The sequence below is a fragment of the Triticum urartu genome, chromosome 4A (assembly GCF_056163025.1).
Source record: "Triticum urartu cultivar PI428250 chromosome 4A, HENAU_Tu73, whole genome shotgun sequence".
Classification (NCBI taxonomy): domain Eukaryota; kingdom Viridiplantae; phylum Streptophyta; class Magnoliopsida; order Poales; family Poaceae; genus Triticum; species Triticum urartu.
This window is the reverse complement of record NC_141876.1, coordinates 149552186-149568636: the sequence shown is the minus strand read 5'-3', so window position 1 is coordinate 149568636 and position 16451 is coordinate 149552186. Positions and strand designations below refer to the sequence as shown.

The 16451-nt window shown below is 43.5% G+C and overlaps 1 protein-coding gene and 1 long non-coding RNA gene across 3 annotated transcripts; one reads left to right on the top strand and one right to left on the bottom strand.

The window, feature by feature from the left end:
• The first annotated feature begins 3000 nt into the window (after positions 1–3000).
• On the top strand, positions 3001–6211 carry LOC125551154 (alpha/beta-Hydrolases superfamily protein). The gene is made up of 9 exons (XM_048714314.2): positions 3001–3141; positions 3256–3342; positions 4088–4226; positions 4326–4527; positions 4668–4796; positions 4890–4939; positions 5017–5114; positions 5190–5477; positions 5574–6211. The coding sequence occupies exons 2-9, from the start codon at positions 3301–3303 to the stop codon at positions 6054–6056; spliced, it is 1431 nt and encodes a 476-aa protein (XP_048570271.1). The 5' UTR covers positions 3001–3141; positions 3256–3300; the 3' UTR covers positions 6057–6211.
• A 6829-nt stretch (positions 6212–13040) lies between these two features.
• Positions 13041–16223, bottom strand: LOC125551155 (uncharacterized). Of its 2 annotated transcripts, XR_007302215.2 has the most exons (3): positions 13859–16133; positions 13511–13628; positions 13041–13376 (listed from the first exon to the last, which is right to left on the bottom strand). It is a non-coding gene; the product is annotated as an uncharacterized LOC125551155 (long non-coding RNA). The 2 variants fall into 2 exon arrangements; XR_007302214.2 differs by having other exon boundaries at positions 13511–16223.
• Between the last annotated feature and the right edge of the window lie 228 nt (positions 16224–16451).

Here is a 16451-nt window from a genome sequence, read left to right as displayed (position 1 = left end):
TTGGAGTCTGGAACAAGGCAGGGGGGTCTCCGGGCTGTCCACGAGGCAGGGAGGCGCACCCAGGGGGTGGGCGCGCCCCCCACCCTCGTGGGTAGCCCGGGTCTCTTCTGGCCCAACTCTTTTACTCCATGGCCTTCTTCTGGTCCAAAAATAAGTTCCGTGCAGTTTCATGTTAATTGGACTCCGTTTGATTTTCCTTTTCTGCGATACTCAAAAACAACGAAAAAAAACAGAAACTGGCACTGAGCTCTAGGTTAATAGGTTAGTCCCAAAAATCATATAAAATGACATATAAATGCATATAAAACATCCAAGGTTGATAATATAATAGCATGGAACAATCAAAAATCATAGATACGTTGGAGACGTATCACCCATCTTGTTATCCTCGATGGCAACAATGCAATATGTGTCGGTTCCCCTTCTGTCACTGGGATGGAGCACCGCAAGATTGAACCCAAAGCTAAGCACTTCTCCCGTTGCAAGAAAAACCAATCTAGTTGGCCAAACCAAATCGATAGTTTGAAGAGACTTGCAAAGATATCAAATCATGCATATAAGAATTCATAGGAGATTCAAATAATATTCATATATAAGCTGATCATAAATCCACAATTCATCGGATCTCAGCAATCACACTGAAAAGAGTATAAAATTGAATAGATCTCCAAGAACATCGAGGAGAACATGGTATTGAGAATCAAAGAGAGAGAAGAAGTCATCTAGCTACTAGCTATGGACCCGTAGGTCTGAGGTAAACTACACACGCTTCATTGGAGAGGCAATGGTGTTGATGTAGACGCCCTCCGTGATCGAATCCTCCTTCGGCAGGACGTCGGAAAAGGCCCCAAGATGGGATCTCACGGGTACACAAGGGTGCGGTAGTGGAAAAGTGTTTTCGTGGCTCTCCTGGTAGGTTTTGGAATATTTGAGAATATATATGCGAAAGAAATAGGTCGGTGGAGTCATGAGGGGCCCACAAGGGTAGGGGCGTGCCCTACCCCCTAGGCGCGCCCTCCGTCCTTGTGGCCGCCTCGTGGCTTTCCTGACATGCACTCCAAGTCCTCTGAATGTCTTCTGGTCCAAGAAAAATCATCGCGAAAGTTTCATTCCGTTTGGACTCCATTTGGTATTCCTTTTCTGCGAAACTCTGAAACAAGGAAAAAAACAAAAACTGGCACTAGGCTCTAGGTTAATAGGTTAGTATCAAAAATCATATAAAATCGCATAATAATGCATATAAAACTTCCAAAACAGATAATATAATAGCATGAAACAATCAAAAATTATAGATACATTGGAGACATATCAAGCATCGAAGCCACCGTCAACAAATGTGAGAAGGAAGATAAGCGGGAACATAGATGAGATGCACGTGGACCCATTAAGGTCCTCAGTCATGACTACCGTGTTAAAGACGTGTGGATGCTTTTTTCCGTTGCAATGCACAAACATTTTTGCTAGTTTATGCTAAGGGGGTTGTAAGGTCTGTCCATCTCGACGCCTAGCCAGCCGCCTCCTACCCAAAAAAATTAGAGTTTCTCCGCCTCCCGCCGACGCCAGCGTCGGTCCGCCCCGTCTACCGTGGCCTTAGGGCCATGGGGACGGAGTGGATCCCGGCCCTTGCCGGTGGGAGGGCTCCGTTTTTAGATCCTTTTTCGAAATTTGTTAGGGTTTGTGTCCTACTCAGGAAGGCAAGACGATGGCGACTCCCTGAAGATGGAATAAAGGCCTACCGGCCTAGTCCCCGTTCCGGTGATGCGTCTAGCATCGTCGGTGGGCGTGTGGAGGTGTCTCCGGTGGATCTGTCTCTGGTGGATTTGCTCAGATTTGTTCGTTGTTCGTCTTTGTTCATGTGTCTTCAGGTTGGATCCTTCTTATCTACACTCTTCATCGGCGGCGGTTACTGTTCTGGTGCGTTGCTTCTACGGGGCCTTAGTACGACGACTTTCCGACTGTCTGCTACAACAAGGTTTGCCAGGCTCCGGCGAGGGAGGGATGATGACAGCGGCGCGCCTTCGGCTCGCTTCGATGCTGGTAGTCGTCGCTAGGTGATCTACGGATCTGGATGTAATTTTTATTATTTCTAGTGTTCGTTGTACTACCATGATTGAAGATGAATAGATCGGAAGTTTATCCCGAAAAAAAATTAGTTCTTCAAAATGAGAGCCACAAGTTGACAAGTCTAAAAAAATCTTGCCACACTTTTTAAGTGTATGTGATGTTGGACCCTAGTGTGGCTTGACTAAGGTGCGACTTGAATCAAACACCCACATAAGGGCTCATTCTGTTTGGAGGAAATTAGAACCTAGGAATTAGGAGTAGTATAGGATTTGATAGGATGGCACTTGTCATCCTAAGGAATTGACTTGACTCGTTTCTACGTGAAAAATGAGCTTTGAGTGGATGTGTAGTTTCCTCAAAAACACAGGAAATAAATAGTATTCCTACAAAATTCCTATACGCATTTCCTATAAACCGAATGTATATATAGGAAATTTTCCTCCGGAATCTTTGTTTCTATGTTATTCCTATAAAAATCTTCCAAACCGAATGAGGTATAAGTTGATCAAACTTTAACCATAGACAAACTTAGGCCCTGTTTGGTTCGGCTGTGGATTTCTAGAAGCGGCTGTAAAAAAGTTGCTGTGGAAAAACAGCTGTGGAAAATCTGATGTGAAAAAGATGTAGGTCATTTGGCAAACCAGCTGATACAGCCTTTTCAAATTTTGGCCCGTAGCGGAATCAGATTTTAGAAAGCACGTCCTGGGTTGCTTCCGCTTTTGGTTCAGATTTTGACAACGGATTTCTAAAATCGAATTCTGTTGGGTTCACCTTTTAGTTCAGATTCTGCTGCGCGGCAACGGAATCCGTCGATAAAATCTGAACCAAACAGGGCCTTAGTCTCAAACCAAGCAACGCTGAATCAATTGGGGCTGCTGGTGCGCCGCGTGTCCGTGGGGGAGACGTCTTCTCCCTCCCTCCCTCCCAGGCTCCCACTAACTTCTTGCCGCAGAAACCGACTACCGTCCCGTCCCCTCCTACCTCCCCACGAAACGGAATTTCTCCTCTCCCGCCGCCACACCCCCACCCCACCCCCGCTGGAGAAGACAGCCGAGCCGCCGCCTCCTGGATCCACCGGTTCGTGGTCCCGATTCCCGTTTGCTTTGGCCAGTACCTCTGTCAGCCGATCGAATCGAGATTGTTTTGTTTCGTTCCTAATTCATTCATTCCTCTCAATCCGTATTCTTCCAGCGCGTTAGGACTAATAACTGGGACTAGCGGATCCATCGGTCCAGCATGGAGCCCTCAGCACAGGGAGGGCCTTCTACTTCCACGTCGGTACGTATGCGTGTTGATCTCTGCTTGTTTTCCTCTTGCTCGTACTACCCACCTTCCTATGCCTTCAAGATTTCGATGTTCAGATATTATCCGAGTTGCTTAGGAATTTAGTACCTGTAGAGTTTTTTTTTTACTTTGGTAGGAATGAAGCAGGCAGCCGCCATAGTTGTCTGTTTGCCTTGTGAGTTGCGTGCCATAATAAAGCTGAACTTTTCGACCCCTTATCCTTATCCTTCCTTCGTACTACCCGTCTTCTTCATATGCATTTTCAAGTTTAATCGGGAAGGAAGGGTTTGGTGCCATCAACTTTACCACATTGTAGCAACACTTCTATGTTTTTATTATTATTATTATATCAATCTGCAGAAATATAAGCATGCCCGTCACTAGGTGAAAGGAATTGAATTGAGCCGATTCAAGTTGAGAGTTGACATTCCTTTCACAAGGAAATTGGTCTGCTACTCGTGTAGCCATTTTTATGCAGCGCGAACGATTAAATGGCAATTCCTGCAATATTCTGAACCCAAGTTGCTTGATACGTCGTGCTATTAACATCCACAAAAATGCACCAAGCCAAGTTGCCAAGTGATTTGGCTTACTTAACCTTAGTGCCAGGACAGGGTTGTTACAAAGGTATCGGTTACCTGCAGTATGCTGGCTAAAGGCCCCTGTGGTCATATTTTTTGTTTTTGTTTTATCACTTCCTTGTGCTAACAGAATAGTTACTGATAAATCACAAATCTAGGTTGACGATAGCCAATCAGTCGATAGGGCTGAAGATTCAGAACTCTTCCCCTCTGTCCCAGCATTAAACCAAGCTGCGTCTAATCTTGCCCAAATAGCTTCGTATTTTACCCAGTGCCTCCCAGTGCCTGGTTACACAGGTTAGATTTCTTGTTCTGACTGACGATTATGCCGTAAGATTTTTTTATTCATGTCATAAATCTGGTTGAACCCCTTCATATATTTACTCTCGATTACAGGAATACCGGAGGAAGACCAAGAACTAGCAATACTTCCACCGGTCTCAACTTCTGGCAGGCCTGCTCTTCAGACTTCTTCTGCAGAGTTGGATGGCAGTAGCTTGTCTCCCAGTGTAATAAGTTCCTCTCAAGAAACCTTGGAAATCTCAGGGCAGATGGCACCTTTTCGTGTTTTTCAGAATGGAGCTTCACTATTTCAAGGGTAGAGATTGCTCTGTCATTTGTGTATTATACTTTTCAAGTATATCTATTTTTCATTGAAACCAGCAGTGTTTTCTTATTATTTTTAGATTAAATTGGAATTGGAATATAATGGTGGATTCTTTATATGTCTATATGCAGTCTCGTAGATCGTGCTCGGAAAACTGTACGTGGTTCAGCAGATGATATCGGATGGCTTCAGCGCACTCAAGGCTTACCTGCAGCTGAGGATGGGACGACCAGATTTATGGAGATCCTTGACTCCGTGAGGTCAGTGAAAATAAAAAACTGAATCTCAGTTTTTACAATATGTAAAGAATGCTTTTAGTAACTATCTTACATATTTATTTCACTCCTCTCCAGAAAAAATGAGCACAAGCTACCTGATGCGGTGGTGTATTTGTTAGTTCCAGGTTAGTCTGATGTTACGTCGATACTGAAAACAATTTATGGAACTTTTGTGGTTACACATGTTCTTCTGCTTTTACAGGTTTATTTAGTAACCATGGGCCACTTTACTTTGTGAAGACAAAAGCATACTTCTCCAAAATGGGTCTGGTTTGTCACATTGCCAAGATTCACAGTGAGGTACTTACCTATATTGGTTTGTGTTTTTCTCTTGATATACTATTTTCATCAAGTGATACTAAAGGTGTCCTTCAGTCTTCAGTAAGTAAAAACGCAAGGGAGATAAAAGAATACATTGAAGAAATATACTGGGGATCAAGGAAACGTGTGCTCCTTCTCGGTCATAGCAAGGGTGGTGTAGATGCGGCAGCAGCTCTGTCACTCTACTGGCCACAACTGAAAGACAAGGTTGCAGGTTTGGTACTAGCTCAAAGCCCCTATGGAGGAAGCCCAGTTGCTTCTGATATCCTAAGAGAGGGGCAGCTTGGTGACTATGTCATGCTACGCAAGCTTATGGAGATTTTGGTTTCGAAAGTCCTTAAGGTATTTTCTGTGAATTGATCATTGCAATCATTACCATGTCAGCTTACACAGTGGACGACACCAAATTTAATTTCATAATCATTTGGGTTTCTCCAGGGTGATTTGCAGGCGCTAGAAGATCTGACATATGAAAGGAGGAAAGAATTCCTGGCGCAGCACCCATTGCCCCCCGAGGTGCCAATTGTATCATTCCACACGGAGGCAAGCATCACCCCCAGTGTGCTGACAGCCCTCTCTCATGTTGCGCATGTTGAGCTGCCGGTTGCCGCTGACGGCAATCCTGCAAGGATTCCTGTTGTAATGCCACTTTCAGCTGCCTTGGCAGCATGCTCGCAGCTGCTGGTGGCGAGGTATAGTGAGAAGAGTGACGGTCTTGTGACGAGGAAGGATGCTGAAGTTCCCGGATCGGTGGCGGTCCGACCAGAGCGGAAGCTGGACCATGCGTGGATGGTGTATTCCTCGATGAATGAGGAGCCTGGGGATCAGGCGAACACGTCGCAGGTATGCGAAGCTCTGCTGACTCTGCTTGTCGAGGTTGCGCAGAAAAGGAGGCATGAGACGGCCATGAAAGACGAATAGGGAAAGCGTGGAGCTGTGCTGACAGATTTGTGTAACTATAGATTGACTAGGTGGTTGTTGGTAGAGGTTGAAACTGCTTTCTCGTAACCTTGCCGAAGCTGACCTTTATGCATATACTTCTGGTTTCTTGACATGGAATATCTTTATTCCATTAACCAACGTGCACAGCAATGTCGCTGGCCACCAAGTCTCGGACAAAGGTCGGAGCGCCACCTGGCCATACGGCTTGGGGCTCGACGCCAATCTTCGAACCGAACGCCGCTAAGGCTTCCGGGAAGTTCTGGGACAAAATGTCACCTTAAAAGACAGAAAAATGTATATTAAGAACAGCTTTTATTTCTCGAAACAAAACACCCACTGGTGCCAGGTCCAAGTCGGTCTACGTGATGGCCTTCTTGAGCTCCATAGCATTTGTCTCGATAAAGATCTGTGTCATGCACCACCCTTGAGCAGCTTGAATGGCTAGTTCTTTTGGTGGCAATTTTAGGCTTCTAGAAGCACAACCAAGAATGTCTTTGCTAGTCATAGTGGGAGTAACTTAGCAAGTAATCTAGCGCACTCCAAGAAATTTTTGCTTATGTGGCATGTAATTAATGAGAGGTGGTAACATAATATGTTACTGTAACATAGTGTTTTCCAAGACAAGATGAGTCTACAAGCTAATTAATGAAGTCTTCTATGACACTACTACTATATTACTTTGCACTATGAAGATAGTAACTTAGACTAATGTCATATGTATGACACTAGTATAAGTTACTTCCCACTATGACCAGCCTAAGAGCCTACTAGTCAAGTCTTAATTAGTAGTAGTCTTCTAAAATAAATAAATTTGATTGGGCTTCTAGAATGGGTAGGGGACAGCCTACCCATTCTTTGTTGTGCTGGAAGCCAACAAAAGAACTGGCTCGGCACGTCAGTGTGTGGATCAAGTAATTCATCTACCTTTATGGAAAGACCCTTTGGTGTAATTGGTTGGTCGTCTTGACCCACTTACAAGGGACCCATGAATATGTCCAAATTTGTATCGATGATTCCTTAATTGGTTAGTCGTCTTGACCCACTTACAAGGGGCCCATGGATATGTCCAAACTTGACCCACTTAATTGGTTGGCCGCTTTCAATGTGTTGCGTATTTGGCCGTCTGTCACTCCGATTTGGTCATTTTCGTGGGTTGTCTGTCGGCTTCGTAGAAGATCATGGACAAGGGCGAGAGAAAGAAGAAGACGTTGGGAAAAAATATGTGAATATTTAATTTTACAGTTTATATTTAAGGGGTCTGTTTGGCCGCAGCTCAAACTGACCTTTAAAATGCGTTTTCCATGAACTAAAAACCGTGTTTTCAGTTTCGCGGTTTAAGGGGTCTGCTAGAGATGTTCTTAGCTAACATGACGAAGTTGAATGAATAAAGATCCTTATATCCCAAACCTCCTTTGTCCTTTGACAGTGTAAGCTTCTCCCACTAATCCAATGAACTTTGTTTTCATTTTGCTATTGGGTCCAAAAATATCTGTCAACACTTATTATTGTGAGATAGAGAGAGATGACATGTGGGTGTAGGGGTATTTTTTGTCATATAACATGGTCAACGGGTTTGACCTGACAATAACAATGTCTGATGGCATTTTTTAGATATCTAATGGCTTTTTTGAATAAGCATATCACGAAATGATGACATTTTTTAGCAGTTGTAACTTCTAATGATAAAACTGAGTAGTGGGACACAACTAGTAACATAAATGATAAAAACCCATTGTAAAGGGGCCGACCCTTCCCAATAAAGCAGAGAAGAATATTGTCATTTACTTTGATCTACTTTTCAGTAATTAGGGTTAGGTCAGTAGTAGTTCTTCCAAATACCATGTAGGACTTGTTCGAATCTTAGAAGTTTGCCTAGTTGGTGTTCCTGAATGTGTTGTGAATAACTTTGAACCTCTGATTATGATCTGCAACAAGAAAGAACATTGCTACTTGCTTTTCCATATAGGTGTGGATATTATCATCTAGCAACCCTTTGCCTCTAAACGTCTCCACTAGCTTGGCAAAAGGTGCTCATTCGAAGCATGCTCACAACCTCTACATTGTTGTAGTCTTGTAGATGTAGTTCAGATTCACTCTCCCTACTTAGGCTTACAATGGACCATAACGGGTCACAGGTTTATCACCCTGACGAATCACTCTCGTGTGGACCAATATGACACATGCCTAAATCATAGTTATAAGTCTTGCTGAATAAACAACTTGCTTCATCCGTTGGTCCTAATGAAATCGATGTGGTGGTAAGTAATTGCGAAATCGACCATACCTAACGACCTAATAATGGAGGGTGGTTGTATGGTGTTTACTGCCATTGGAGCTAACGACCCGCCCGTGTCGGAGACGAGGCCAACAATACAGAGATAGAGCAGATCCTACTAGCGGAGACGAAGGGGAGAAGCAAATTCTCGTCGGTTTCGCAGATCTGAGTCGCCATCACCGGTGTTAAGAATTGAGACTGGATTTGTCCTACCGCTAGAGGAGAGTGAGTAAATGGGTGAAGAGGGAGATTTCATGTCGATTTTTGTCTCCCACCATGTCCATGCCGATTCCTCCTAGCATCATCGTTTACACCGCACCCCCTTTTGCACTCGACTCAGACTGGTTCGTTGGAAGCGATCGATTCGAGCGTTTCTCATGAGTCAGGCTCTAAGCTACTTTTATGGTTCGTGCGCATGCAGGCCAGGCCCTTGTGTACACAACCAATTTTTTTTTCTTGCACCCACTGGACTTGTTTGAAGAAATGTAGGCTATCAAACACACCCTATGCTTACTCGTCTACTTACATTTTTTTTGAGAAAAACTTGTCTACTTACATACGCACCGCACTGATAGGTGGGCCTAATCAATCGGCGATGCCCACAGGCCATTAGGCTCGGATCGAGTGGGGGTTGCCTAAACTTTTTGAATCAAATCCGTCAAAAATCTCCCACGATACAATGTGCAGAATACGATCCGGTGTGGCATTAACCCAGACCATAGGCATTTCATTACTCACCCCTTCTTTTGCATTAAGCTTGTTTGTGTGTATTAGTACTATATAAGTGGGTAATCAGAAAATGGAACTGTTTAAATATGTGAGCACTCCTTCTGCATTGAAATAACAGTGTCATAAGTCTTATATTTTGATAGGGAGGGAGTATTAAGCTACCAGTCCATCCGAACAAATACTAAAAAGAGGGGTTGTGTGCTATCAAGTTGGACATGCACAATGCTTACGACCGAGTGGAATGGTCTTTCTTAAAAGCAATTTTGGTGAAGCTGGGTTTCAAAGAAAACTGGATGAACTTGATTATGCAATGTGTGTCCTCTGTGGAGTACGGGGTTCGGTTTAATGCAGATGAGACTGGTAACTTCAAACCAACTAGAGGGCTAAGGCAGGGGGACCCCCTCTCCCCCTACTTATTCCTGTTATGTACGGAGAGCCTGACTGCCCTTTTAGCAAACGCGGAGGAGAGGGAAAATATTTCCGGCATAAAAGTTAGCAGGGAAGCCCCTTCAGTTTCGAATCTATTATTTGCGGATGATTCTTTGATCCTCATGCGAGCAAATGCTGCGAACGCGGAGGCCCTTAGAGTAGTTCTGGACTCTTACTTTGCCGCCTCGAGGCAAATGGTGAGTGTCGAAAAATCCAGTATATTTTCTAGTCCCAATACAAAAGTGGAGAACAAAGTGCAAATCTGTATAATTTTAAATATTATGACGGAGACACTTAACGATAAATATTTGGGACTACCTGCCAATGTGGGCATGGACAAAAGCGATTGTTTCCAGTTCTTGATTGATCGTATTATTATGAAGATTAGTGGATGGAAAGAAAGGTTGTTATCGGCGGGTGGAAAAGAAATTTTGCTTAAGTCTGTTGTTCAAGCTATCCCAACATATACAATGTCCGTCTTTAAAATTACTAAAAACATTTGCAAAGGAATCATATACGTGATGTCGCAATTCTGGTGGGGTGACGAGGACAATTAGAAAAGAATGCACTGGATGGCGTGGTGGAAGATGTGTGTTCCAAAAGACCAAGGTGGAATGGGTTTCCGTGATATACACTGCTTTAACCTGGCTTTGTTAGTGAAACAAGTTTGGCGCCTCTTGGAAAATCCTGAATCGTTATGTGCAATAATCCTAAGAGCAAAGTATTTCCCGAAGGGCGATTTGATGAGCGCGGTATTAAAAAAGGACTCCTCTTTTACGTGGCAAAGCATTATGGCGGGAGTGGATTCACTCAGGAATGGCAATATATGGAGAGTCGAAAGAGGAGAAAATATTGACATATGGAGAGATGCATGGATCTCAAATTGTGCAGATAGAAAAATTATTACACCGAGAAGGGGGAATATCCTGACGAAAGTTTCTGATCTTATTGACCCAATCACGAATTGTTGGGATGAAGATTGGGTGAGACAAACTTTGTGGCCAATTGATACCCATAGAGTCCTAGCGATCCCGATCCCTATGCACAATATGTCGGACTTTATTGCTTGGAGCTATACAAAAAACGGTTTATACACTGTACGATCAGCGTATGTGGAGGAATGAAAAAAGCAACATGGGAGGAAATTGGAATACTCAGATGGCATGGGTAGAAGTAAGGTCAATCCTATTTGGGGTAAGATCTAGAAATTAGCTTGTCCGGCGAAGGTTAAATTTTTTATTTGGCGGACGCTCCACAAGACTCTACCGTGTCGTGTTACACTGGCCAACAGGCGTATAAAAACTCAGCCAATATGCCCAGCATGTTTGGATGGGCCAGAGAACATGAAACATATATTATTTCTGTCCCAGAAGGCAAAAGAAGTGTGAGAATATTTGGGTGAAGTGGTAAAAAAAGCCCGTGTCATTGACCGTGCAGGAGAGGCAGTCCTTGAATTCTTACTCCTTATGCCTGACGATGAATTACCTATATTGGGCTCCCGGAATGCAGGGGAACTAATCGCTATAGCTGCTTCGTATTTATGGTGGAATAGACGGAAACTAGTCCATGAGGGTAAGTCTTAAGGGGCGTCTCAAACCTCTATGGGGATTAGGGCTATAACAACGAATTATGTAAATGCCCACTCACCTAAAGCAAAGAGAAAGAATGAAGGATGGTGCAGACCTTCCATGGGGTTTGTTAAATTGAATGTGGATGCTTCTTTTGATCATGATCAGCTACGGGGCACAGCGGGTGCTGTTATCAAAGATGACAAAGGAAACTTCATAATAGGTGGTAACTGAAAGATTCAGTACGGTGCGGATGCTCTGACAGTGGAGGCGTTAGCACTCAGGTTTGGTTTAGTGTTGGCACAGAAAACGAGCTGCAATCGTCTCATTATCAATTCTGATAATATGGAAGTCATTGACACAATGAGTTTGTCGTTATACGGATGAAAAGCATATCTCATAATGTTTGACATATTATATTATGAAATAGAACAATTGTTTTATCATTTATTGTTATTCTATGGCAATGTGTGGATATTTAGTATAAGGTATATGTCGGACAAGATTGATGTTGAACCACTAGAGTATGCGTCCATTATCGTATGATATGTACCATTTCATATATCATGGCCGGTTATGATAGTGTGCATTCCTTGGCACTGGGAGTTGGCCGTGGACACCATAAAGGGAAGAAGAGGAGGGGGCGATGTCGTTAGGCGGCGCTAAGAGGAAGGTGTGGACTGAACGCCGTGGCGGAGAGATGGCAACGACATCATCGAGGAGAGCAGGACGGAGGAATGAGATGTGGGTGTGAGCGTTGTGCCATGCGGTGAAAGAATGAGAGAGTGAATTGCTCTTTTAAAAAATAAATCAGAAGAAAGATGTGTCTTTTTTAGGGTAAGCATTTGTTTGCTACAAAAGAAATGTCACATACTTTTATATAGTGAAAAATATAAGATAACCCAACAAGTCATCTCTGAAGAAAAAATACAGGAAATGATTCACATGTGAGATTATAGTTTACTAGAATTGGAATGCGAGTCACTCTATTAAAAAGCACGATACCACTCACTCCGACTAAAAACGGTCACCTACTCTCATTTGAGGTTCGCTTGCATTTAGCATCTGACCAATGAATGAAGTGCATATGAATAATTATTCTTTATATAGTTGTTGTGCACGATAATACATAAGGTGTGTTTCTATATATATTTATGTTCACAGAGTATGAGAGAGATTGAGATGGATTATGTAGACCTTCAAAAAGAATTTATCGACAATAAAGGTGTGTTGAAGCGATGTTGATAGAAGGCACAAAAACTCACTGTGTTTTATACAACGAAAGGCCAGTAGCAACTATAATCTCACATGTGAATCATTTCCTGTTATGGTTTACTAGTTTACTAGAATGATTCATTGTGTTTTATACAACGAAAGGCCTGTAGCAACTATAATCTCACATTGTCAGATGCTAAATGCAAGCGCACCTCAAATGAGAGTAGATGGCCGTTTTTAGTCGGAGTGGTATCGTGCTTTTTAGTAGAGTGACTCGCATTTCAATTCTAGTAAATTATAATCTCACATGTGAATCATTTCCTGCATTTTTTCTTCAATGACTTGTTGGGTTATCTTATATTTTCACTATATAAAAGTATGTGACATTTCTCTTGTAGCAAACAATTCACTCTCTCATTCTCTCACCGCATGACACAACGCTCACACCCGCATCTCATTCCTCCGTCCTGCCCTCCTCGATGACGTCGTTGCCATCTCTCCGCCACGGCGTTCAGTCCACACCTTCCTCTTAGCGCTGCCTGACGACATCACCCCCCCTCCTCCTCTTCCCTCTATGGTGTCCACGGCCAATTCCCAGTGCCAAGAAATGCACACTATCATAACCGGCCATGATATATGAAATGGTACATATCATACAATAACGGACGCATACTCTAGTGGTTCAACATCAATCTTGTCTGGCATATACCTTATATTAAATATCCACACATTGCCATAGAATAACAATAAATGATAAAACAATTGTTCTATTTCATAAAATAATATGTCAAGCATTATGAAATATGCTTTCCATGATGTGATATGCTTTCCATCCGTATAACAACAAACTCATTTTTCAGCTTTTTCTCTCTATCAATAATTGTCGTGTCTCTTTAACCACTCTATTTAGAAGAAAAATAATAATTCTACCCCTCCTTTCCATTCTCGACACCATGTCCGAGCTCTCTTTTCAATATCTATACTTCCCTTCCTGATTGTTTGTCCTGGATGGTCTCCTTGCAAACATGGCCCAATATGAATCCCCCCTCTTTCCACCTACACATGTTGATTCCTTCCCATGCACTGCAGTATACACACACGTACACCACCATCAGTTTCACTTTAGTTTTGTTCGGTTGAGTTGGTATCAATCATGCATGTATATATGTACACAACAACTGTTTCATGGAGGAAAGCAAATGCAGATGTAAGCTTACCGGTCTAACCGCTCCTTCCTCAAGGCGCACAAGTCATTTCTCAACACTCTCCAGGTGCTCGAGCACATCGTCCACCTGCAGTAACACCATCTTGACCAAACACCCTAGTGCGGACGACCTGCAAATGGTCCATGACATCATTCACAGATACATAAGTGCCGCCAATTGATTCATCTTGTCATATACAACAATATACATCGCAATACAATTAATTCATTCTTCGTATAGAACTAAAAAGAATCAACAACGGAAAGTCTATAGCTGTCAAAATATGTCTGACAATGTTCCATTTTCTACTACCTAGCAAGAACAGAATAGCACCAAAAGATTCAGCATGAGATTGATTACCTTGGTGAGTTAGAGAGAAGGCCGGAACAGAATCCTGTCACTTACTCCTTGGGCCCTTCATGTGCCGCACGCCGTTAGTCTCCTTCTCCTTTATCTTCCCGAGCCTCCTTGGCAACTACTGAGTGAGGAGCAGCGAGCCGACGCGATCGGTCGGGACTCGGGAGCCTAGCCAGCGCCAGCGGCTCCCTCTAACATCATCACCGTCCGAAGAGGGACGCGGCCACAACATAAGTGATCATCGGCCATGGCTAGGTGGACGAGACCGGTGGCGGGATTCGATTCGATTAGAGCGCTCGCACACAGTCACCACGTCCGGTGGCCTCACACCCGAACTAATCCAATCTAGGCAGGGTTCGTCACCGACAGATCAATCCAGTCTGGATGGATTGATCTTCACTCAAGCGATTTTGGTGGGGCACGCGGTGGCGGTGAACCTAGAAGAAGATAGAGGGTCGAGCGACATAGGATGGGAAGGGTCATGCGATTCGGTTTCATGGGAGAGAAAACCAACGATGAGGTGGTGGTGGGAGGTGGAGGCTGAAAAAATCATGCGTATCGAACTACCAACTCGAAGAGAGATATTTGTTGTTAGAAAAGGCGAGGATCGATAAATTAGGAAAGTTAAGATTTGGAATTGATTGCTATGAAACTAAAATTTATTGTTTGGTAAGTGCTATCGGATCCTGCCTATTTTTAACATATCTAGTTAGGAAAGTTTGAAAAGGTTAGAAAAGTTTTTATTGGGATGGTAAAAAAATCAACATGAGGATATGGCGGTGGGAGGTGGGACAAAAAAAAACCAGCAAAATAAAACAATTGAAAGTGATGGGACGAAAAAAACCATACTATTCAACCAACTCATACATTAGGAGTAGAGATTAATAAAGTTGTGGACGATGAGCGGCTGTGATCAGTTGTAAGTATAGTGGGGTTTTTACGCCCAAACTACGAATGTCGTGTTCTCCACAGGGACTAGGCAAATCAGCGGCTATGCTCGGCTAAATCTAGGTAACACAATTGAAATGATGATTGCAGGGAAATAAACCTAAACTATCATATTTCGGAAAATCATCGACAAAGAAGGTGCAAACAAGCATATAGGAGAGATAAGAATGCAATCACTGTCTTTTTGGCATTTTCTTGTTTTACTTAAGACACTAAATCACTAACACAAAAGGAAACAACACAACATGAACTAGTACTGGAAATGACAAGCAAAAGAGGGAAAAAACAAGATTATAAGACATAGACAGATATGTTTCACATCACAAACACATTTATCATACGGACAAAGCTATAACAGAGCCTGAAAATTAAATGATCACACAACTGACTACCACAGAGAGCAATTTCAATACGGAATAAAATCACTAGAAGTAATCTGAATTTATACAAACCACTAACTGACAAATAGGCCACATATATATAATTGTTTCACATCAAACACACACACGTATGTATTTATATCACAAGAACAATAAACTGGAGACCAATCATCAGCAAGTACAGAATATATATGACATATATAGCTAGTTCTTACACATCAACAAAAGAACACCTCACAAGCACAAGTCTAAAACAGTCACATAATTGTACAGTACTATTTCTTATGAATTACAGAGAGAAAGAGAGAGAGAAAGCAACAGCAACTTCAGTTGGTGAAGAAGAGCAGCAGGAGCGTGGGGTTCAGCAGCAGGTTCAGAGAAGGTTGAGAGAGAGAGAGAGAGCAGCAGCAGCAGCGGAGGTAAGGAAGAGAAGCAGCAGCAGGGAGTTCAGAGAAGGCTTCAGCAGAGGCGCAGCATGCAGTTGGGAGATGGAGAAGGAGCAGCAGCGTTGAGAGAGCAGCAGGGGGCGCAGTAGAAGAAGAGCAGCTGCAAAAGGGATTGAAAGAGAAGGCAGCAAGCAGCGGCGGGAAGAAGAGGCTGCAGCAGTAGGGGCGCATGAAAAGGAGCAGCAGCAAAGAGGATCAGCAGGCAGAGCAAGCAGGTGGAGGCGCGCGGGGGATCAGACGCCCGCAACCCCTGTGTCTGGACGTCCGCGCGAGGTGCGGCAGTGGCTGGAGATGGTGGTGAGTGGTGGATGCTGATGTTGGTGCTGGTGAATGGATGGCGCTGGGTGCTAGTGGTATGGTAGATGGAGGGGCTGCGGAGGCGCACCACCACGCCGGCCTGGCCGTGGCGGCGGCTGGAGGTGGAGAAGCGGCTGGAGGTGGAGAAGGAGGGGTGAGGGAGATGGAGGTGTAGCCAGGCCCGATGGGGAATGGAGGCGATCTAGGGATTTTGACCCCCTCCCTGATCTGCAAACTTTACACATTAGCCCTCCTCCTTCTCTTCTTTCTTCACAAGAAGGTCCCCCCCACTTCTTTAGCTAGCCCCCTGGTTACTTCTTTTCATCTCACACAAGTCTCTTCTTCCTTCTTTTCTTCACTCTTCTCGATAGCCATCTAGACGGAATCTTGACGGTTATAGTGCCTTTGCGCACATTTCTGCAAAATAAACCAAAGACTAGTAAACGATCCCTTTAAATGATTTTCATTCAAATATGCAATAGTTCATAGCAAGAATTGTGGTCAGATCACAATATATGGTATATT

Excerpts from the sequence above, each read along its gene's own strand:
- LOC125551154 (XM_048714314.2), top strand. The coding sequence starts at position 3,301 with ATGGAGCCCTCAGCACAGGGAGGGCCTTCTACTTCCACGTCG. Across the intron at positions 3,343-4,087 it reads GGCCTTCTACTTCCACGTCG|GTTGACGATAGCCAATCAGT; the intron begins GTACGTATGCGT and ends TCACAAATCTAG. Across the intron at positions 5,115-5,189 it reads TTGCCAAGATTCACAGTGAG|TCTTCAGTAAGTAAAAACGC; the intron begins GTACTTACCTAT and ends GGTGTCCTTCAG.